The sequence below is a fragment of the Lingula anatina genome, chromosome 5 (assembly GCF_051362555.1).
Source record: "Lingula anatina isolate TDL-2025a chromosome 5, LinAna3.0, whole genome shotgun sequence".
NCBI lineage: Eukaryota > Metazoa > Brachiopoda > Lingulata > Lingulida > Lingulidae > Lingula > Lingula anatina.
This window is the reverse complement of record NC_141771.1, coordinates 23,408,142-23,433,755: the sequence shown is the minus strand read 5'-3', so window position 1 is coordinate 23,433,755 and position 25,614 is coordinate 23,408,142. Positions and strand designations below refer to the sequence as shown.

Below are 25,614 nucleotides of genomic sequence, written 5' to 3'. Positions count from 1 at the left end.
AACATATCCTTGTTATCTATATTCAGTTAATCTTTTGTACAACAGGCCCTTGGATAAATAGCACTCTGAAATCTAGTAACTGCCTGATTGAAACACTGACCATTATCCTTTTTAAGACATTAGGAGGTCTAACATTTGATTCCCAGCAATGAAAATATCTGCTCCCTACACTTCAACTTTAGTTTAAAAATATAATCAAAAATAATTACAGCAAAGCTTTACAATACTTACATGCATCAAAATACAGAAATTTGTTAAGCCTATAAAATTTCTTTAAATATCTCCAGTGGCACCACCTACCAGTTATTTCCAGAAGGCCCTGCATTATGTGGTCGCTTAGCACCTCTTTTATGTTGCTTTGGTTCTGAGAAAAGGTTTATATCTGTCAAATAAAACATTGGATCTTAAGTATGGGTATGGGTTTTAAAAAACCTATAGTTGCACAAAACACTAAAACTTGGAATGCCTTATGTGCCATTAAAATAAAATTTAAATCCAAGTTAAATAACATTTGACCACAGACAGTATGCAGAAAAGCATGTAACCAAGGCAACTTAGCTCACCTAAAGTCTGGCTGGCGTATATCATCCCGTCCTCTCCGTGTACCGAATTCCGAGCGTCAAACTCGTTGTAATACTGTACAAAGGCATACCCCTTATGCATGGAGATCCCAGCCACTGGCCCATAGCAGGCAAATATATTCTCCACATCTTCCTTCTTCAACTGAAATGTGTTAAGGTTGCCGACAAAGACGCGGCAGTTCACCCACCGTGGGTCTGACGAGTTGGTAACATTGCTTATTTTAGCAGTGTTCATAGTGTTACAGCTCTGCTTTTTCCTAGCATACCACAGGTATTCCTGAAGCAAAAGGTATGCCATCATCAACAGGTGATACAGGTAATATAAGGTGATGTATATTTACTGTCTTTAGACAATGGAAACAATTTGGACAATGTATGATTTATTAGTCAATACAATACTTTATATTTTTCACTAATTTAATGGAGGTTTTATTTGTGTACTTTTACTAGCCTCATGAGGGCCCCGGAGAAGATAAAGTTTACATAGACCTACCATTTTACCATCAATAAATATAGTTAAATAAATAATAAATGTTTTATTTCACCTAAGCACTTTTTAAAAACAATTAACAATTTTATTTATCTTATTCTTATCAAGTGAATATAACAATTAATAGTTTTACAATCTGACTACTGGTATTTTGGTTGCAAATGAACATTATTGTTATTATTATTTATTATATAACGAGTATGATAAGTTACAATATTGGCAATCAGGCATTTTAAATATTATAATATGCATATCATGATGGGAATATCAGACATAATGCACTTGGAATATTCCAATTTCTATGGAGAGAGAGAGAGAGAGAGAGAGAGAGAGAGAGAGGGAGATAGAGGGGAGGGAGAGAGAGAAGCAGAGTTTCCTAAAAAAGGGCATATTTGTGTTCAGAAAGTCATAATAACTATAAGGAGAAATATCAAATTATTTTTTCAGAATTAATGCAATCTATAATAGGTATACATATCACAATGCGCCAGGGGTGCCACAGTAACCACTGTCTAGCTGCAGTGCTGGCAAAACTGTGACCAGCCTGATCACAGGTCGCATATATGACATCCCTTTCAAATCTCTCTTTTAGCAATGTGTAATTTATACCATTTATAAGCTCAGGTAATTTGCAATCTAATTTTAAAACAAGGCAGCAAAGCTGTCAAATGTACAGACAAAAAACAGGAAATAACTATGCACAAAATAGGCTACTGTCAATTCTGATGCAAAAGTACATTATGTTAAACTGCAAATTCAACATCAAATTTTAATTATGCTCAACAGGTAATACCAATGTAAGTAAAATGTGTAACAAGTTCACACTTTGAAAATGTATAACTTCCAGAAAAAGAAGCCAATTAGACTGTTTTTCCAACTCAGGCTGCATTTTACTCCTGTATTTCTTTTTTGAAAGTTTGGCAATCATAAGTAACATGGTTTTCCCATAATGGTCATCATGGCAGCAGCACCCAAAATTGTGTTTTCTTCTATTCTGATGCCATATTACATAATGGTTAACAGCATAATGACTGTTAATTTTTAATAATAAAATATACGTATCATGGATTTTCAGAAAATGTGACTAGCATGGGTCTTCAAGCCCGTGGAACTTCAAAGTCACACCTTGAAAATATGTGAAAAATTAAATTTTCACAAAAGAAAAAAAAAAAAAAAAAACGTTTAACTGGCAGTAAGAATTACCAGACAGACTGCATTGCCTACTGAAGCTGTATTTTAGTCCCATGTTTCTTTCCTATAAGTTTGAGAACAGTAAGTGACATGTTTTTTCTTAAATGGTCATCATGGGAGCAGTGCCCAAAATAGTTTTTTTTTCAAATTTTGATGCAATATTACATAATGTTTAACAGCATAATGATCATCAATTTTAATAATAAAATATTAGTATTATGGATATTCAGAAAATGTGACTAGCAAAGGTCTTCAGGCTGATGGAACTTCAAAGTCACAACTTGAAAATGCCAAAATGTAAACAAGACAGCAATGTTCTGAAATGTTTTTTTTTTTCCAGTTTTAACAATTTCTAACATAAAACAAAATTAACAGTTTACTACCGTTTTTATATGATCAACTAAGAAAATTGATGAGATGGGAAAAATATCAATAGAGCAGTGTTAAATGTCCAATTTCTTCCATTCTGAGATTCTGAACATAGTGAATGATTGAATCTGACAAACTGCAATGATATGAGTTTATTTCCATTTTTGAAACTTTATTACATAATACACGACAACAAGTTTACCATCATTTTTACAAAATCAACTAACAATGTTGTAAAGATGCAGGAAATGTCAAACAAACACTTTTACATATCTTATTAATTAAATAATGAAACTGTTAACATGCCTAAGAATTGAATCTGAGGAAATGTGAAAAAACAGCATAACTTCTAAAATAATGGCCCGTTTATGCTGATTTTTTTAACTCAACCTGCGTTTTAACAGGATTGACCACTCCTGTGAGTTTAATGACAATTGGCCTATCTGTTTTTCTTATATTGTGTTTACAGTGTTGCATATATGCTGAAAAGTTAAAAAAAAAAAGAGCATAACTACTAAAATTGTGGCCCGATCATGCCAATTTTTTTAACTTGACCTGCATTTTAGTAAGATCGATTACACCTGTAAGTTTCATGACAACAGGCCTATCGGTTTTCCTTGAAATGTGTTTACAGTGTTGCATATATGCTGAAAAGTGAAAAAACAGCATAACTTCTACAATAATGACCCGATCATGCTGATTTTCGAACTTGACCTGCGTTTTATGAATATTCATTAGCTCTGTAAATATAAAGCCAAAAAGTAAAACTGCCTTCCACTTATCGTGTCTACAAGGAAAGTGCACGGCGCTGGCGACGACAGACGCAGGTGATGGGAATATGTACAGACACATCTGTGTCTGTACATAAAAAAAACAGAGCTGTGTATCTGAAATAAAGAATTGTTTTATCTATTTTTATTGATTTTACCATTTCTACTCACCCACAGTCTTGGCTCCAGTAGTTTTGTTCCTCCCAATCACGTTCACACAGAGCAGAGCATGCGAGCGGGAGGAGTGCTCATTCATGTTCGTGCATGCTGTCGCTCTGTTCCTGTGTCCTAGGGCAAAGGTCTGAAAGGAACAAGATATACACTCTCACAGGAAGTCTTTTAAAACAACAGGCTGTCTGCTATTGATGAAGATGGCAAAGTACTGGTGTGAAATACTATAATATACACATTTTTAATTGTCATTTTGATGCTTTTAAAGATCGATAACCAACTTTTCCAATCCATGCACACATTTCATTTAAAACAGTGCATGCGAGTGTGTGTGCACGTGTGCGTGCTGTCCATCTGTCTACATGTGCATGCCAATAAATTTTAGTCTTTTCAGCCAGAAGGACAATATACCAAAATATATGGACGAGCACGTGCTTATGTTTGTACAGATTAGTCCGGTTGCTTAGGGCAAAAAAATTGCCAAATCGTGACACGGCGGATAAAAGCACCAAATTTTGCATGTGGGTACCTTTTAACATACTAAATCAAATTAGAGCCGTAGCCCACGGAAAAAATGTACCGTTTGTCCAAAAATCCAAAATGGCCGCCAATTTGTGAAATTCTGTAGAAATATACACATACCTATGTTGATTTTTATCATATTAAGTATTTTCTCAATGTTTTCCACATCCTTGTTACCCATATTATGCATATGTGTCAGATAGCAAACAAGTGTCCATGGACTTTTTGAAATATCCAAGATGGCCGCCATATGGCATAGGAATACTAGATCATGTTCATGGGTTTTCAACTAACTAATGCCAACAAGGAAGATGCATTGCCCACTATCTAATTGTTTCTTATTACACAAATGATATATTTGTGGTGAGTGACTAACCTTAATTCTCAGGCATTTCGAGAAAAATCCAAGATGGCCGCCATATCAAAGGAATACTAGTATACACATAGGGCTTCTTCTGCCATGGAGATATAATATTAATTGATAAGTTAGGTTTGATTCTGAGTATTTTCCACATCTTTTTTATTCACATAATATATATATGATGAAAATGTTATGTGTATCCTTTTTGAAAAGAAAACAAAACAAAATGGCTGCCATTAGCCATAGAAGGTGGGGTTCAGTTAATACCTGCGGGAGATAGGCTTACATATACAATGAAGCTGAATTCAGTTTTTATTCTGTTTTTTTTTTAGTATTATTATTTCATGATACATATCTGTTAGGTAATTAATGTCCATATTTTATCATTTTGGGGAAATACAAGATGGCCTTCTTTTCCCCATAGGAAAACTGGTGCATTAGATTTTATAGGCACTTCTAAGGCAAATGAGGGTAATCATGATATTTTGTCAAAATACTTAAGGGTACACACTTGTTACCCACCAGATAGATATCTCAAAGTTCAAAAAGAATGTGGGAAATACCGAGAAACAAAATTAATTTTACATTGAACCCAATGTCTCTCTGGCAGTAGTTGAATGTACTATTCCTATTGTGAATTGCAGCAATCTTGAATTTTCTCAAATCTGTAAGATGCACACTTGCTACACACCAGATTTATATAGAGTAAGGTTAATAAGGATGTCAGCATGTTTGAACATCAAACGGCTTTATTTCATGTTGGAATCAATGTCTGAACTGTTCCATTAATTGACACCTATTTGCATTTGAATGATATATTCCTATGACAACTGGCAGCTAACTTGGGTTTTCTTCGAATAATACTCAAGGATACATACACTTTCTACGCACACAGAGTCTTTCATAAGGATAGATAGGATATGAAAAACATTTAAAAACGATCTAAAGTTAACTGCATTTAAATTGTACTCAGTGTATCTCTGGCATTATTTTATTATGTATTCGAATATTCTAATGACAAAAGACAGACATCTTGAATTTTTTCCAGAATACTCAAAGATACGCACATGCTACAGAGCAGGTATACATCATAGGAGTAATAATAAATGGAATGAAAAACATAAATTTTTTTTAAAACAAACCCATGGTAGTGTGATTGTATAATAAACCATATGCCTCTCTAGCAGCAATTGATCCACCCATTTGTATTCCTATGTCAAATTGTATCTATCTTGGATTTTCTCAGAATGCCCAAGGATGTACATTATTTACCCACCAGATATATATCATAGGACTAATAAGGATGGGCAAAACTTGATAAGCAAACACATCTACTACTTTTCATCTACTACCAGGGTGAAAAGCCATGGATGTGCAGTTGTAATTCCAGCAGTATTCCTACGGCAAATGACGGCCATCTTTGATTTTCTCATAATGATCAAACATGCACATTTATTACCTGCTAGATATGTATCACAGTGTAATAATTATGTGTAAAACACTAAAAAAAAACTGAATTTGATAGTGAATTAGTTGGCATTAGTTCCAACCCTTAGTAATACTAGAAGTATTCCTATGACATGTGGCGGCCATCTTGGATTTTCTCAAATTGCCCAGGAATACATGTTAGTTACTCACCACATACATATTGTGTGGGTGGAAAGGATGTGGAAAACACCCAGAAACAAACTTAATTTGATAGTGGAAAATTAATCTTCCCATTTGCCATTAGCTGAATTCCCCCGTATACTAGAATTCCTGTGGCACATGGCAGCCATCTTGGATTTTCCAAAATGCCCAAGAACACTTCGTAGTTACTCACCACAAACATATTATGTGGGTAACAAAAATCTGAGAAACAGATTTAATTTGATAGTGGATAACGTATCTTTCTAGCTAGTATTAGTTGTGCACTAGTATTCCTATGGCTGTTTCTATGGCATATGTCAGCCATCTTGGATTTTTTCAAAAAGTCCAAGGGAACTTGTTTGCTATCTGACATATATGAATAAAATGAGTAATAAGGGTGTGGAAAACTCTGAGAAATAATTTATTTGATAAAAATCAACATAGGTATGTACACATTTCTATAGAATTCCATAAATTGGCGGCCATTTTGGATTTTTTGGCCAAACGGTAATTTTTTTCCGTGGGCTACGGCTCTAATTTGATTTAGTATGTGAAAAGGTACCCACATGCAAAATTTAGTGCTTTTATCCGCCGTGTCACGATTTTTTCCTTAAGCCACCGGACTAGATTGCAATTCCATAAATGTGTGACCAAAGCACCTTATATCATGTTGGCATGGTAACTTAGTCGATGTCCTCACCTCATTAATATCCTCCACAGACTGGACCCTGATGGTGGTCAGCCCTGGGACATACAGACCCCCCTCGGGGCTCATCTTCACCTCCATCTTGTAGCTGGGGTCAGAACTCAAAAGGTCTCTGGGGATTGATAACATTAAAATCATATTGTATGTTATACTGTTATCTACCAGATTTGGGACTGATCGTCTTTACATCTGTTTCATAGATGGGCTAAGAACTCAACAAGTATCTGATATTTAATAAAATTCATATTTATATCACATTAATTATATATACTTTTTAATTTATATAAATATTTAACATGGACTTTATATAATATATTTAATTACTGATATTGTTCTAGAGTCGTGCCTATGTAAAGTATCATATTTAAGGAGCTAGATGACATATATGATCAATGAAATAAATCTTACTGCTAAATTCCAGATAAATCCAGACCAATTTTGAAAATTCCAATGTTTTTTACTATACTCCAACGCATAATTTATCAGTCAATTACCAGAAAATAGTAGTGCTACTGTAGATCTCCATCACACTGACTGTGACATCACACTTTACCTGATCAATTGTAGATCTCCATCACACTGACTGTGATGTCACACATTACCAGATCATTTCATTGTAGATCTCCATCACACTGACTGTGACATCACAACTTTACCTGATCATTTCATTGTAGATCTCCATCACACTGACTGTGACGTCACACTTTACCTGATCATTTCATTGTAGATCTCCATCACACTGACTGTGATGTCACACTTTACCTGATCATTTCATTGTAGATCTCCATCACACTGACTGTGATGTCACACTTTACCTGATCATTTCATTGTAGATCTCCATCACACTGACTGTGATGTCACACTTTAACTGATCATTTCATTGTACATCTCCATCACACTGACTGTGACATCACAACTTTACCTGATCAATTGTAGATCTCCATCACACTGACTGTGATGTCACACATTATCTGATCATTTCATTGTAGATCTCCATCACACTGACTGTGATGTCACACATTACCAGATCATTTCATTGTACATCTCCATCACACTGACTGTGACATCACAACTTTACCTGATCAATTGTAGATCTCCATCACACTGACTGTGATGTCACACATTACCTGATCATTTCATTGTAGATCTCCATCATGTGATGTCACACTTTAACTGATCATTTCATTGTAGATCTCCATCACACTGACTGTGATGTCACACTTTACCTGATCATTTCATTGAAGATCTCCATCACACTGACTGTGATGTCACACTTTACCTGATCATTTCATTGTAGATCTCCATCACAATGACTGTGATGTCACACTTTACCTGATCATTTCATTGTAGATCTCCATTATACTGACTGTGATGTCATACTGCCACTCCAGAGCCCTGTCAGCAGTCTCCCTGAACAGCTCCATCAGTCCTCTCTGGTTGATACCTGGGTCCTCATTGGGTCCCTGGAAGGAGGGCAATATGACACAATGAGGACAATGTGACATAATGATGACAGTGTGACACAATGAGGTCAGTGTGACACAATGTGGACACAGTGACACAATGGGGACAATGTGACATAAGGACAATGTGACATGAGGCCAGTGTGACAAATTGAGGGCAATATGACACAATGAGGACAATATTACACAATGAAGACAATGTGACATAATGAGAACATAATGAAACAATGTGGAAATTATGACACAATGTGGACAATGTTGCACAATGAAGACAATCACAAAATGACAAACATTTCTGGCACAATGAAGAGTTTGTGACAGTGACAGAGACATAATGTCGCAATGAAGGAGGGCAATTGTGACAACTGATAATGAGACAGTGGTGACACTTGTAAAATCAATAAATAAAAAAAAAAAAAACTAAAGGATCAGAGAGGCGATACCGCCTCCGAATATTGTACCACCAGCTGGAGCAAGCGCATTTGTATAGACCCCCACATATACAAAATAAGGAACACAGCCACCAGTCTTGTGCTTGACAAGCTGTAAAAATGCAATCAACAAGAATTTTCAAAATATGCAAAAAAAATATATATAACTAAAAATGGTACAGTCAAAGTTAAGTTCATCGTAAGGTAGGTCAAAGGTCAATTCCAAGGTCACAGTAAATTGCCAGTATATGACTTCCTATTCAACTTCAATAGTAACTATGGGCCTACCTCTGCCAGGTTTGGAGATAAAAGAGAAAGAAATTAGCAGAGTTCAGTTCATGATAATAAGTAGGTCAAAGGTCAATTTCAAGGTCACACTTAGATTGCCAGTATATGACTTCCTATTCACGTTTAATAGTAACTATGGACCTATCTCTGCCAGTTTTGGAGATAAAGGGGAAGCAAAATATGCAAAGTTCAGTTCATGGTGAAAAGTAGGTCAAAGGTCAATTTTAAGGTCACTTTTAGATTGCCAGTATATGACTTCCTATTCAACTTCAATAGAGACTATGGACCTATCTCTGCCAGTTTTGGAGATAAAAGGGACTCAAAATTTGCAAAGTTCGGTCCATGGTGAAAAGTAGGTCAAAGGTCAATTTTAAGGTCACATATAGATTGCCAGTATATGACTTCCTATTCAACTTCAATAGAGACTATGGACCTATCTCTGCCAGTTTTGGAGATAAAAAGGAAGCAAAATTTGCAAAGTTCAGTTCATGGTGAAAAGTAGGTCAAAAGTCAATTTTAAGGTCACATTTAGATTGCCAGTATATGACTTCCTATTCAACTTCAATAGTAACTATGGACCTATCTCTGCCAGTTTTGGAGATATAAGGGACTAAATGTTATAATTTTGGAGTTACCATAATGTGCCATAAATTTCCTACAGAAAAAATTAATTAAAATAAAGAAAAGGTCGTTTTGGTCAAAATTCTTGAAATGGGAGGTGCTCTGAAGTTCCAGATGTTCAAATTTGATGAAATAATGTCATTTTTGACCACAAGTTGTCTGCTTTGCCAAGCCTTATGTACAAAATTTATTATCCATTACTGTACTGCACATTTTGCTTTCACCACCAATATGTACTTTTTGATACAGCGTAACTTTGGAGATAAAAGGGAAGCAAAATTTGCAAAGTTCAGTTCATGGTGAAAAGTAGGTCAAAGGTCAATTTTAAGGTCACATTTAGATTGCCAGTATATGACTTCCTATTCAACTTCAATAGAGACTATGGACCTATCTCTGCCAGTTTTGGAGATAAAAGGGACTCAAAATTTGCAAAGTTCAGTTCATGGTGAAAAGTAGGTCAAAGGTCAATTTTAAGGTCACATGTAGATTGCCAGTATATGACTTCCTATTCAACTTCAATAGAGACTATGGACCTATCTCTGCCAGTTTTGGAGATAAAAAGGAAGCAAAATTTGCAAAGTTCAGTTCATGGTGAAAAGTAGGTCAAAGGTTAATTTTAAGGTCACATTTAGATTGCCAGTATATGACTTCCTATTCAACTTCAATAGAAACTATGGACCTATCTCTGCCAGTTTTGGAGATAAAAGGGAAGCAAAATTTGCAAAGTTCAGTTCATGGTGAAAAGTAGGTCAAAGGCCAATTTTAAGGTCACGTTAAGATTGCCAGTATATGACTTCCTATTCAAGTTCAATAGAAACTATGGACCTATCTCTGCCAGTTTTGGAGATAAAAAGGAAGCAAAATTTGCAAAGTTCAGTTCATGGTGAAAAGTAGGTCAAAGGTCAATTTTAAGGTCACATTCAGATTGCCAGTATATGACTTCCTATTCAACTTCAATAGTAACTATGGACCTATCTCTGCCAGTTTTGGAGATATAAGGGACTAAATGTTATAATTTTGGAGTTACCATAATGTGCCATAAATTTCCTACAGAAAAAATTAATTAAAATAAAGAAAAGGTCATTTTGGTCAAAATTCTTGAAATGGGAGGTGCTCTGAAGTTCCAGATGTTCAAATTTGATGAAATAATGTCATTTTTGACCACAAGTTGTCTGCTTTGCCAAGCCTTATGTTTTATTTTTCCGGAGTTCAAAATTTATTATCCATTACCGTACTGCTCATTTTGCTTTCACCACCAATATGTACTTTTTGATACAGCGTAACTCGAAAACCGTATGGAATACAAAAAAAACGGAGACCACTTTCAGTGTTGGGCTTCACATGCTCTACAAAATGCAAAAAAGAATGGATGTCTAGCATTAACGGTTCCCGAATTAGAGACAGTTTTCAGTTTCGATATCTTATGGCCGCTACTCCCGTGAAAATGCACCGATTGACCCCAAATTCATGGAGATGAAAGATGACCCGAAGGGTAACACTTTCCATTAATATAAGTAGTTAAGTCTGAGTGGTGTCTGAATAAGACCGCAAATAATTTTTTTTTCGGCAAAAATTTTGTTTTTTGAAAATTTTGGCCCGTTTGACCTTGAAATAAAGGTCAAAGGTCAAATCCAAGGGCATATTTGAAATCTACACATATGACTTTTGGAAAGCTGTCTGTAGAAATGTTTCCCATAATTCCTTCCGTAGGGGAGATAATTAGCATGTAATTTTGCCATTTTTGGACAAGGGTGTATTGTAATGAGTGCCACACCTAGACCCCAGCACCGACAAAGCCCAAATTTTACGTGGAACGAGTTGAGATTATAGGTGACCTAAATCCAAGAGATGGGTACGGAGGCCCTTACCGTCTAGGAGGAGCAGCGGTAATGGTGAGATGGCGACGGAGCCAGAGGAGCCGGCGGAGCCAACGGAGCCAGTGGAACATGCGGGTCGGGACTAAAACCATGTGTACCGCCAGCGCCTACGCTGGTGGTACAATAAACTTGATATACAGACAAAGGACATTCAGATCTCTGATACTATTAAAAAAAATTTAGTCCTCTATCAGGCAAAGATGTAAGCCCCAAAACTTACTTTAGACTTCCAGTAAAACCAGCCCCAGATGGCTGAGTGGACTTGCTCACCCTGTGGCTGATACTGCTCTAGTTCTTCTTCATCAGAGCTGGGCATGTCCGGCTGACCATTACATCCATACGGGTCATCTGGGCACAGAACAGAGAAATACAATGTCAGCAATATAATAGCATTTTTATCAAATTATTCAAATATAAATTGTGTATTTTCAAATGATAAATAAGTAGAAAAAATAAAGCCATACCAAAAGCATAAATCACACTGATAAACTGAACTTTTTACAACTTTTTATACTCCTCTGATAAGATATGAACCCCAAATATTGACAAATTTCCAAACAGTGAAATTTGTGATAAAACATATGTGGTTCTATTTCAATGTTAGACTATCAAGATCAATTTTTTCTCGAACAAAAGTAACATTATAAGCTTTTTAAGGACATAACAGTACATGTACAGGTTTATTTAGCCTTTCCTTACCATCTAAGCCTAGCTGTTCCCTCCACACATCAACTCTGGATGGGGATGGTCTTGCCTGCTCTCCTACCAAACGAGGACTGAAAGTCATAGGTGTCTTGAACACTGGCTCCCTGTGCTGTGAGAGAGAAGAAGATGAAAAAAAATTAAAGCTGACAGACACTTATCTATTTGTTGCGCCTTCCTGGCATATTTACCATATTCATTGGAAACCATAGTATTTAATGAAAATGTTGTAATTATTCTTTTTACTTTTTTATCATCAACCAATAAAATATACTACAGTTAACTATAAAATCAAATCTCCCAGTTCAATAGCAATAGTACTTGCACAAATCTTCATGTTCAATGAGATATTTACTCCTTTTTTTCTTTTTTTTTTTTTTTTTTTTGGCCAAGAATGAAGCATATTCAATAATTCAGGGCACTGAGATGTTTTGAACACAGTAACTGCTACATTTCTCAACTATTTCTCCAAGTCACTCTGACCAATTTACTGACATTTCACTAAATAAATTAGGACTTTAGCAGGGATTAACTTTAGAAATATTTTAGAATAACCTTAAGCCAAGGTAAGATGCAAATGCCTGCAAATATTTCAATAATAATCTTAAGTCATATCTAATTACTTGTGGCACTTTAGGGAAATAATTCTGGTAAGTCTATTTGACTGCAGGTGTGAGACAAAACCATGTATAAATTTGAACAAATACTGTGATATATTTTCAAACAAAACAGTTTTGACATTTATATACCTGAGTATTAATTAAGGGATAAAAAAACTCTGAAACTGAGCTGGGTTAAAGAAAGGTTTTTGTCAGTGTCTCAAAATGACTGGTCTTGAAAAAATAATTGACAAGTAGAATAATTAAAGCCAATTCAGAGTAATAATTCCAGTATCAAACAGGCACTAAAATGTATACTGAGAGTGGCAAACAACATTCTGCACTCTGCGGTTATTGTCGAGAACATAAAAAATCACTCAAAAATGATGCCTTATGTTACTGTGACACAGTCTGGGATTCATTATCAAAAATTCATGTGTAAATTACCCCCAGTTTGAAGATTAAAGCAGAAAGATTAGTGAGTAATTACTTTAGCACAGATAACACTGGTCAAATACCAGGTTTATCATGTACGTAGCAGGAACTGGCAGAACAAACAGATGAGTGCAGGTAGACTACATACAAACGATCACTGTGTTAATATGTACCAAGGTGACACATGTTAAGTGCAAAGCCTGTTGTAATAATGAGAATAACATGCAAGGTGCCTGTAAAATAATGAAAATGTTGGCATTTATGTAAACACTTACTTAAATGTGATGTTGACTTAATGTGTGGGTGTGGAGAGAGAGAGAGACAGAGAGAGGGAGAGAGACAAAGTACTATTTTACCTTCAATCCCATCATATGAGAGGGGGTGACCACTTGGTACGCCCTGTCTTCTTAGTTTTGTTGCCTAAACTTAAACTTCCTCAGTGAAGATGTTGGCTGTGGCAACCTCACTTCTCCTTCTCTGCTGTAGTTTTTTAGACAGTCAACAGCTCAGCTGTTCACCTAAGCCTTCACAACTCCACCCACAGTTCCATGGAGACTCCATCTACATTCTGCTTCAACTGTAACAAGTCTCAAATACTCAACATTTTCTCCAAGTCCCAAAGGTTCACCAGCTTGTACAAAGTCCCTACAACCTGCTCTATATAATTAGTCTTTCCACTTGTTTGTGCTTCTTTGTAAGTTCTTCACAAATATTCAAGATTTTCAAGGGCCCACCTTTGTGAAGTGGACAGACGGCTAATGACCCACAGTGAATTTCTCTCTGGAAGGTAGAAAAAAATGTCATTTTAAATTAGGTGATAATATCAGAGGCTGGGTATAATAAAGGCACAGCCAGCATGGGAGCTGGGATGTTTGTGTTGTTATTATTACTGGGTGACTCATCCTGGTATACAATACCTGCACTTGTACATATATTATTAACCTGGATTTTTCATTTTAATTTAAAATCTTCATTTCACAAACCACACTATTTAAAGTCAGTATAAGTATTAGATTCTGAATCAACCTTATCCCACCTGTACACCCAAATAGACCAATTGGGAATTCTCAAATAATATAAACAATTAATGCCATGAAAAAATATCAAGCTGAGAGTCGAGTCAAAGTTCTCGTCAATAAGACCTCAACTTTGTGATCTCAGACAGCTAAAAATGTGAAGAAATGACAGCATGTACAACCTATGTATTGCACACAGTCACCCCACCTACATCTATTACTCCTTTATTTTCTTAGGATTTTCCTGTTGATTTGTCCATCACAATGGCCCTCCGTGCAGTGGAGGGTACGTGCCCTTTGTTCCGCTTACATTACAACAGAGTTCACCTGTATTACCTGAGCAAACACACTCCATGGCCAGCTTCTAGTACATGTGACCAAAGCACATAGACTGATAAACAGGCTCTCTCCTTCATGTCAATTCACAAAATGAAAAATTTTACATCGGATGTACAAGTTGGGGGTTAGGAGCTAAAACTTATTTTACAAGCTTTGGTGTATTTTTTACTTCTATTTAAAAACAGACTAGCAGATCTAATTTTCTCAATGGTTTTTAAGGAAAAGGCATATCAAGGGAAAAAAACTTGACATATTTAGGAAAATTGCTCTTCCTATATTAAGGTCCAACATGTAAATGGCATGCCTTTCGTTAATTATAACCCTAAATTCTAAACCCTTTTTAATGGCTCTACCAATGCAGCCAATTGAAAGTGGAAATGATGGAAGTATCTATTAATGCATGCATTTACCTGGTACTTTCTAGTACAGAAGCAATCAGCATAATGCTTAATCAATCTCCAATCCAATTAGTCATGATGACAAATCAATTGACTGGGAGAGCTTTTCTTATTAAAAGTACATCAGGGGCATGTTTCATAAAAATAACTTATGCTCAAAAACTGGTCCAAACTTTTAGACAAAAACTGACCCATTTTCATTAGTGACAAACTAAATTCATTTTAACAGTAATTTATTCATGTATTTATCTATTAACTCATTTCACATTTTCATTCATTCATTCACATATCCCTTTTTTGATTGGAGGGGTGGTAGTATTGTTCATAACATACTAGACCATCAAACAACAAATTAAAACTGCATTCAATACAGCACTAAAGCATTCCTAACCTCAGTAAGGGTATCAGGAATGGATTTAACTGTGTCAAAATGGCATTTGATGACAATATCGAATTCCACATCATATTAATAATCCATAGCAACTACCAAACTGGATGCTTAATTTGTTATGTATGCCACAATACTTAGAAGACCTTGGTAGTTTTGTGACAGAGGAATGATTGGATTATACAACATATACTAGCACAGCAGAACATTGTACGGGCACTCAAAATTAAAGCAGATTGTTTGAAACTTTATACCGGCATAAATTAGTCGGTATATAATATCTCCCTTGTTTCTTTTGCACATCTTTGACTGATGCACAGCAGTTGCTGATGATGGGGGGGGGGGGGGGGGGGGGGGGGGGGCGAAAAAATTATTCCACAAATCTACTAAATGACTTGTAACAGTATATCAATAACAGAACATGAAGGAACTGAACTACGTCAGTATTGAAACCCCACATTTAATCCAACGGGAAAACATTCTAACATTTGAAACAACAGAGCGTTCAAACGCATAACATCAACTTTAATCACAAAGAACATTTTAACATACACTAGTTGTTTGAAATAACCCCACGTTAAGGAAAAATTTTTAAAAACTAGATAACAACTCCTCGTGAAAAATAAGTTTTTCCACCATACCTTCTGAACGGAGTGTACCACAGAAGCCTTATTTTCGTAGAATCCGCTAAATAGATCAAGTGACACGTAAAGGGGTCGATGCTGGACCAAAAGTGTTAATTGTGGAAAATACGAGTAAAAGCCGAACGTGCCCCGGGGCCGAACGTGCCCCGGTGAAAAAGTCATATCAATGGTGCCTTACTTTCACTGACAATACTTAGTTTCTCATTTAAAACGATCGCCAATATGCCCAGATTTCACAGAATAAACCAGGACAAAGAAGTATGGTTTATTCGAGAGCGTAAGAAAATTCACAAAATTTCATCATTATTATCAAGATCTGAAGTCCTCCACTTAATACTGTAGAAGTTCTTCTGCTTCTCGTGTCTATTAAAAGCACTGCCTAGTTACAACTTTATCCAAGCGATATTCACTTCCCGTAGGATATACTGTATGTGCTATCGTAATTTGAGCATTTATGAAACTGAATATCAATTTCACGCTTACTTCTATTTTGATGCAACATTACATAATGCTTTACAGCATAATGACCATTGATTTTTAATAATAAAATATAAGTGTCATGGATTTTCACAAAATGTGACTAGCATGGGTCTTCAAGCCCGTGGAGGTTCTAAGTCACACCTTGGAAATGCCAATATGTGAAAAATTAAATTTTCACAAAAAACTGTTTAATTGCCAGAACAATTTACCAAACAGACTGCATTGCCTACTGAAGCTGTATTTTAGTCCCATGTTTCTTTCCTGTAAGTATGAGAACAGTAAGTGACATGATTTTCCTAAAATGGTCATCATGGGAGCAGTGCCAAAAATAGGGGTTTCTTCAAATTTTGATGGAATATTACATAATGTTTTACAGCATAATGACCATCAATTTTTAATTATAAAATATTAGTATCATGGTTATTCAGAAAATGTGACAAGCAAAAGTCTTCAGGCCCATGGAACTTCAAAGTCACATATTGAAAATACCAAAATGTAAACAAGACAGCACTGTTCTGAAATGGGTTTATTTCCATTTTTAACACTTTTTTAACATAAAATAAAATAAACAGTTTACTGCCATTTTTATATGACCAATGAAGAAAATTGATGAGATGGGAAAAGTATCAATAGAACAGTGTTAAATGTCCAACTTCCTCCATTCTGAGATTCTGAACATAGTGGATGAATGCATCTGACAAACTGCAATGATATGAGTTTATTTCCATTTTTGACACTTTATTACACAATACATGATAACAAGTTTACCATCATTTTTAAAAAATCAACTAACAATGTTGTAAAGATGCAGGAAATGTCAAACAAACACTTTTACGTATCTTATTAGTTCAATAATGAGACTGCTAACATGCCTAAGAATTGAATGTGAGGAAATGTGAAAAAACAGCATAACTTCTAAAATAATGAACTGATTATGCTGATTTTCAAACTCAACCTGCGTTTTAGTAAGATTGGCCCCTACTGTGAGTATAATGACAATTGGCCAATCTGTTTTTCTTATATTGTGTTATCAGTGTTGCATATATACTTAAAAAAGTGAAAAAACAGCATAAATTCCCTATAAGTGACCCGATCGTGCTGATTTTCGAACTTGACCTGCGTATTATAAATATTTATCAGTTCTGTAAGTTTCAAGCCAAAAGGTAAAATGGTTTTCCACTTATCGTGTTATCGGTGCTGCACATATGCTGAAAAAAGAGAAAAAATAGCCTAAATTCACTAAAAATGACCCAATCACGCTGATTTTCGAACTTGACCTCCGTATTATGTATATGCATCAGTTCTGTAAGTTTCAAGCCAAAAGGTAAAATGATTTTCCACTTATCGTGTTATCGGTGCTGCATATGAATATTCATCAGTTCTGTAAGTTTCAAACAAAAAGAAAAAACAGTTTTCCACTTATCGTGTTATCGGTAAAAGTGCACGGCGACGGCGACGATGGCAACGACGGCAACTGCGACGACAGACGCAGATGACGGCTATATGTACAGACACATCTGTACAGACACAAGGTGTTTTTTCATTCAGAGTGAGTCCCCGTGGAGTAAGTGTGATATTTGTGTGAATAGCTGTAAAACGCAAAATATAACAAATATAGCACAGGTGCAGTGCTTACTTATGCCCGATTTAAGTGTGCATCGAATGACTTACCAATTCATTCACCAAATGTCACTTAAATCTAGATGTAAGTACTACATTACTACATGTACAGTTTATTGTTTACCAGTTCACAGTAGTGAACACGGATGTATTATAATGAAGTATATTTTATAATTAATTCGTTTTTATCATAAAAAACTTATATCAATACATAAGAAATACTTTTTACTATTTAAATTTTTAATTAACAGCTGAGAATGAACCACAATGTTTCCTCCCTATCATATAAGGTTCTCATCCATTCTAAGTAGCCTACGTAAATAAAGTAATAATGAGTAAGAATCGTGTAAGATCTTTGATCTGCTGATATAATTTGTAAACCCAAGAGTTGGTGTCCAACTTGTGATTACATGTAAATTTTATTGGATAGTTACGTTACATTTCATCTACTTCCATAGTCAAGATAACAAAGTCACTTTTTTTTAAAAGATTCCCCGTGATTTAATGCTCTCCTGTAAATTGAGGAGAAGGTAGGACGGAATCACATTCTGATAGTATGTTTATATAGTAGGTACAGCATACAAAACTAAAGAAATGGAGATACAATAATTTTGTAACAGACTACTAACGGACACTGTGGTCAGAGAGTAGGACCGGTCAGCATTGTAATCAATTTAAATTACAAGTTAAATTCACTTTCAACTCTGATATCCGAATAAGACTAGAGGATCAGAGAGGCGATACCGCCTCCGAATATTGTACCACCAGCTGGAGCAAGCACATTCGTATAGACCCCCACATACACAAAAAAAGGAAGACAGCCACTAGTCTTGTGCTTGACAAGCTGTAAAAATGCAATCGAAGAGAATTTTCAAAATATGCAAAATATATATATATAACTAAAAAAATGGTACAATCAAAGTTAAGTTCATCATAAGGTAGGTCAAAGGTCAATTCCAAGGTCACAGTAAATTGCCAGACTTCCTATTCAACTTCAATAGTAACTATGGACCTATCTCTGCCAGGTTTGGAGTTAAAAGAGAAAGAAATTAGCAGAGTTCAGTTCATGATAATAAGTAGGTCAAAGGTCAATTTCAAGGTCACACTTAGATTGCCAGTATATAACTTCCTATTCAAGTTCAATAGTAACTATGAACCTATCTCTGTCAGTTTTGGAGATAAAGGGGAAGCAAAATATGCAAAGTTCAGTTCATGGTGAAAAGTAGATCAAAGGTCAATTTTAAGGTCACATGTAGATTGCCAGTATATGACTTCCTATTCAACTTCAATAGAGACTATGGACCTATCTCTGCCAGTTTTGGAGATAAAAGGGAAGCAAAATTTGCAAAGTTCAGTTCATGGTGAAAAGTAGGTCAAAGGTCAATTTCAAGGTCACACTTAGATTGCCAGTATATAACTTCCTATTCAAGTTCAATAGTAACTATGAACCTATTTCTGTCAGTTTTGGAGATAAAGGGGAAGCAAAATATGCAAAGTTCAGTTCATGGTGAAAAGTAGGTCAAAGGTCAATTTTAAGGTCACATGTAGATTGCCAGTATATGACTTCCTATTCAACTTCAATAGTAACTATGGACCTATCTCTGCCAGTTTTGGAGATAAAAGGGAAGCAAAATTTGCAAAGTTCAGTTCATGGTGAAAAGTAGGTCAAAGGTCAATTTTAAGGTCACGTTTAGATTGCCAGTATATGACTTCCTATTCAAGTTCAATAGAAACTATGGACCTATCTCTGCCAGTTTTGGAGATATAAGGGACTAAATGGTATAATATTGGAGTTACCATAGTGTGCCATAAATTTCCTACAGAAAAAAATTAATTAAAATAAAGAAAAGGTCATTTTGGTCAAAATTCTTGAAATGGGAGGTGCTCTGAAGTTCCAGATGTTCAAATTTGATGAAATAATGTCATTTTTGACCACAAGTTGTCTGCTTTGCCAAGCCTGCACATTTTGCTTTCACCACCAATATGTACTTTTTGATAAAGCGTAACTCGAAAACCGTATGGAATACAAAAAAATGGAGACCACTTCCAATGTTGGGCTTTACATGCTCTACATAATGCAAAAAAGAATGGGTGTCTAGCATTAACGGTTCCCGAATTAGAGACAGTTTTCAGTTTTGATATCTTATGGCCGCTACTCCCGTGAAAATGCACCGATTGACCCTAAATTCACGGAGATGAAAGATGACCCGAAGGGTAACACTTTCCATTAATATTATTAGTTAAGTCTGTGTGGTGTCTGAATAAGAGCGCAAAAAATTTTTTTTTTCGGCAAAAATTTTGTTTTTTTGAAAATTTTGGCCCGTTTGACCTTGAAATAAAGGTCAAAGGTCAAATCCAAGGGCATATTTGAAATCTACACATATGACTTTTGGAAAGCTGTCTGTAGAAAATTTTCCCATAATTCCTTCCGTAGGGGAGATAATTAGCATTTAATTTTGCCATTTTTGGACAAGGGTGCATTGCAATGAGCGCCACACCTAGACCCCAATACCGACAAAGCCCAAATTTTACGTGGAACGAGTTGAGATTATAGGTGACCTAAATCCAAGAGATGGGTATGGAGACCCTTACCGTCTAGGAGGAGAAGCGGTAACGGTGACTTGGCGGCGGAGCCGCAGGAGCCGCAGGAGCCGGCGGAGCCGGCGGAGCCGCAGGAGCCGGCGGAACATACGGGTCGGGACTAAAACCATGTGTACCGCCAGCGCCTACGCTGGTGGTACAATTAGCCGTGCGGAGTAACCATTTCAGTTGAAATTTATGGTCTGGAGAAAAAAAAACGTGAAAACACCAAATAGAAATTTGGTTGGGGGGTTTTTCGATGCTTTTCCTTTTCAACATTCAGTGTCGACAACAACACGCATTTTGAGACACATTGCATTGCATAGAAGTAAAAATTAATCCTCCACTCACACTTGGAGCTACTGGTAGTTAAACATCTTGTTTGGTTCCTGCATACATTTTGGACATTGTTATTAGCTGCAACATCTCAACAATATTAAAGGTCTATGGAAGGCGTCATAATAAACAACACGAAATATCATATTTTTATTCAAACCGAGTCAAAAGAGAAAGGAATTAATCGGTCGCATAAATCTGTTACCAAAACGGTGTAATTATGTCCTATGGACGCGACATAATTTAAGAACTAATGTCATTCCCAAAGGGTCATGGTGTGACAGGAATAGCAGTCCGAGAAATGAAAGTCCGAGGTTCCAATAATATGATTAGTCGGTTGATTGCTACAGGTAAGTGTTAGTCTCCTGTACTAAATAATGCCGAACGGACTACGGTTCCTAGCGGACTGCCATTCCTGTCATACCGTTTAAGGCTATATATGCACACGAGACAATGGCACGACCCCCAGTTTCGTTACACCTCTACTTCTGTTGACATACTCGTATATCTGGGTTAATAATATCAAGAATAGAGAATCACCAGTGACTTGTGACCAGATTTTGACTTGTGGATATTATCACCATCGCTTACTGATAATCAGTTGAAGCTAGTTCACTTCAGTTCAGAATATAAGAGGTTCAGATGAATGTGCAATTGTACTGAGGTGGTCATGGTTTCAATCCCTCTCTCTCTCTCTCTCTCTCTCAAAAACACGCACGCACGCGCACACACGTGCAAACGATCTAAATGCATACAGATATCTCACCATCTGTCCTTTGTCTCCAAGCAGTATGAACGCGGATCTTCGAAATAGATTTACATACCCCTCCTTGTCCCGACCCTCACCTTAACCACAACCCCTTTAGGGGGAGGGGGCGGAACTTCAGGATAGTCGACAATCTTCAGAGGAGCTAAAGCCTCGCAGATCTCCGCTCTTTTCATGCTTACGTTGGGCGCTGTCAATGAATGCGACTTGTTGCTTTGACTAGAGCGTTTTAAACTCAACACCGTACCAGATCTAGAGTCAGGCGGGTTCGTTGTTTACGTGAGCTGTCGCTGATAGTAAAGTTAGGAAGAGGGCGTAAGACGATGTTAAGGGGCCGATAAAGATTTGGCAAAGTCAAATAGACAACGGACGATATGACGTATTTATCACTGTAATTCGGTCAGTGCATTTTTTAGAAGTGTTAATATTTAACAAAGCTCGTGATTGTTATTGTACGCTTAGCACGCGGCTTTGTGGTAACGTTTAGGGCCTACATATAGGCGTAGGAAGCAGTGGGACCAACGGACCCCCTCCTCCGTCGCTTATATTCCCTCACATGGTTTGCCCCCTCCCCTTCACACACACACACACACACACACACACACACGCACACACACACTTAAAAGCTGCGCACCTGAATAAAGACATATTATATACATATTTACTGATACTCAATATATATATAGGCTTAAGTTCATTTGAAAAAAAAAAAAAGGAAAAAATGAAGTTAAAAATATAAGCGCGATTTCTCCTTTTTTTTTAACTCTGGAGACAGAAAGTGATAAATATAGCTTTTTGTGCGCATGCCAATCCAAGAAAAGTTTAAAATCCATGCCCTGCTAGTGCGGGGAGTGCGAAGAGAAACGAAGGTTTTATGAAAGAAATTTTAAAAATATCACGCCTTTTGTGTAATATTTGCACGATATTAATACTAAGAAAAATCAAACTGCGCTAAGGGCTATTACAAGATGCATGGTTATTTTACTGACACAATTTGTACTCAACCTCAAGTATATTTTTACAAAAGATTCTGCAAATTACTTTCTCTGAGAATGCAGTTTTGTCGCGTTTTGTGTAAAATGCTTGACTATGCCCTGTCACCATTTCGTCTAGCTAACAGTGGATGTAACTGAAATGAGGATTTTATTTATGGCTAAAACATTACAAAAAAAAAAAAAAAAAAAAAAAAAAAAAAAAACGCTAACGACTGAAAACAACGCTCTGTAAAACTGTGTGCAAACTTTGATATGTCTACACATCGGAAGAAAAAAATCAAACACCAAAATATGCATCTCGGTGCAAGAAAACTAGAGAGCGCAACCCCCGCAAGGACAAATAATTGCGTATTATAAAGTATCATTAATTAAGTATTAGTATTATAAATTGATTAATACTAAAATATGCACCTGAGCAGAAGAAAACCAGAGAGCGCAACCTCCGCAAGGACATAATTTAGTATTATTCAGTATTCTTAATTAATTAATACTAAATTATTTGTCCTTGCGGAGTTCCATGATCGATTAATTTATTAATTAAATAATAAATAAATGGATCATTACCAAAATCTTCTTCCATTGTCCATTTGTGAGCTATCCTGGAAATTTAATTTTCAAGTAATTAATTAATGGAACACAACCAAAATCCAACCATTTCTTCCTTTGCCCATTTGTGACCTATCCTGTAAATTTCAACAAAATCTGTTAATAGCTAAGTAATAAATAAACTTATTAAACAATTAATTAATAAATGAATTAATGGATCATCACCAAAATATGGTGCAGAGCCTGTTCATTGTGGTTGCTGAGACTCACAACGTAATTCAGCCGTTTGCACCCGTGTCACATTTTTGAGTGCTATGAGATGATGCTGTAAACAGTACATCGCCAGCCTTAAATATCGGACACAATTTACCATTCTGTTGGACATAAATCCTATTTTCAAATCATGTATGAGTGTAACACAAGAAAATCGAGATAATTGTTATAGAAATTTTATGAGCCGAGATGGTGTACAGAAGAAACAGGTGAGAAAAAGTCTAGTCCTTTTTAGGTCAATTTTTTCAGTTCATTTTTCAAACACAAATATAGATAAATTTGAACTCTTACATGCCCCGTTATTCTTTTATTTCTATTGATTGCCATATAAAACTATTAAATAATCCTTTCTTTCGTTTCTGATCTTTTTCACATGGAAAAGAGTTCTGAAGAGATGAACTGGTTGTAGGGGTCCATGTTCCTCATTACCCAGCTTCTTTTTAAATTTCCATAATGAATTAATTATGACAGTGGAACGTCAGATTTGAGGAGACATAAAATTACCTTAGAGTTAGCCAACGAAAACGCGGCAAGTTATTGACTGCGGGTGTATTGTAGATTTTCACATTGTATTTCAATGGGCTGGATTAAATGTGATTAAAACTAATAAAAAGACCACAGGTAATTACAAAAGCAATTATTTCAACAGCTTTGACATAGATGAACAAGAAAATGTAAAAGACTGTTTGAAAAGTGAAAGTTACAGAAAGTTACAGGGTGGGGGGGGGGGGGGTATACTACAAAAGTACCGAACGATCTACGTAGACCGACATTGATGGTTTCAAGGGGAATGAGCCATTAAATTCTGTGGCCTGTGATATAGGGCCAGGGGTAATCCTAGAGAGGGGTCAGAAACGTCCATTGTTCTCGTTACGTCAGTGAGGCTAACCGAATTCAGGGTATGTACGCACAGACAGTAAACCATGTATTGTGGGAACGTTACTAATGAAGCCACTGGTAGTACTAGTAGATATCAGTCTGTAGTCTAGAACAAGCACCTCGTTGACGAGTGAACAGTTGTCAAACACAAAAGACCCAGGTGTGGTAGATCGACTACTGTTCGCGCGTGCCGCAAAGACCAAGCCTAATTGCCCCTCAAGGTCACAAACTAATATCCGGTGCTGACGGTTAGGCTCGTCATAACCATATAAGTAGCGCGTTTCCACCCCCTGATAGGGCCTACCTGCTGCTGCCATCTTGACTCTGTTTGGGCCGTGACGCTTCACAGAGTCCAACGTTTATATTTCCGCTCTAATAATCACTAATAAACTCTGTTCCGACGATTGAACTGGTCCTTCGCATGTACCACAAACATCATCTTCTTTACGTCCAAAACCGGTTCGCTCGGGCAGAAACTAAAAGACGGAACACCGGAACAACGGAACAGCGGAACAGACTAAAATGCGGAATACAGTAAAAAGCGGAACGTGTATCAAATACATTGTGGAACGAGGAAATATTATTTATTTAGTGGTAAAAGAAAAACAAGACGAATATGAATACATTGAGTTATTATTATTGTTGTTGTTGTCTTCTTTTCCTGCATATAATTAAAGAAAAATTTGAACGCCAATATATTATTTCTTGTTTCAATGCGTTATATTGAGTTATTATTATTATTGTTGTTGTCTTTTTCTGCATTCTGTGCAATACATTCGTTCTTCATTCAATGCGTCCTCGTCACTGCGTCCTATACACTGAGGATGATATTCCTCATTGCACCCGTCACAGATGACATAGAGGGTATGTGTATCTGGTAATTTACAATTACAATATAAATTTACCGCGACCGAATTTTTGATAGGATTTTTAATTTTACGTCTGCTTGTTATCGGAAAAAGAGAAAGATGTCGTCTTTCTAAACAAAAAAATAAATGTGAACGCAGTTTTTTACTGTCATACTTCATGTTTGTGGGATCTTTACCATGCGCCAAGGCAACCATATTTGCTATTGCGTACAGACCGCAATCATAGTTGTTGTTTTGTTGCGTTACGTCCAAAACGTTAATTTGTAGAGTTCTTGCAGA

At 36.2% G+C, this 25,614-nt stretch overlaps 1 protein-coding gene across 3 annotated transcripts; it reads right to left on the bottom strand.

Moving 5' to 3' along the window:
* Positions 1-662: 662 nt before the first annotated feature.
* LOC147761933 (kinesin-like protein KIFC3) lies at positions 663-25,066 on the bottom strand. 3 transcript variants are annotated; one of them, XM_087012867.1, is made up of 8 exons: positions 24,771-25,066; positions 13,563-13,986; positions 12,170-12,284; positions 11,691-11,818; positions 8,123-8,253; positions 6,785-6,902; positions 3,573-3,702; positions 663-858 (listed from the first exon to the last, which is right to left on the bottom strand). In XM_087012867.1, exons 2-8 carry the CDS (start codon positions 13,575-13,577, stop codon positions 839-841), a joined length of 657 nt encoding a protein of 218 aa, XP_086868993.1. In that variant the 5' UTR covers positions 13,578-13,986; positions 24,771-25,066; the 3' UTR covers positions 663-838. The 3 variants fall into 3 exon arrangements, with proteins under 3 accessions (XP_086868993.1, XP_086868992.1, XP_086868994.1); XM_087012866.1 differs by lacking the exon at positions 24,771-25,066 and adding an exon at positions 21,774-22,475; XM_087012868.1 differs by lacking the exon at positions 24,771-25,066 and adding an exon at positions 14,243-14,803.
* Positions 25,067-25,614: the final 548 nt, after the last annotated feature.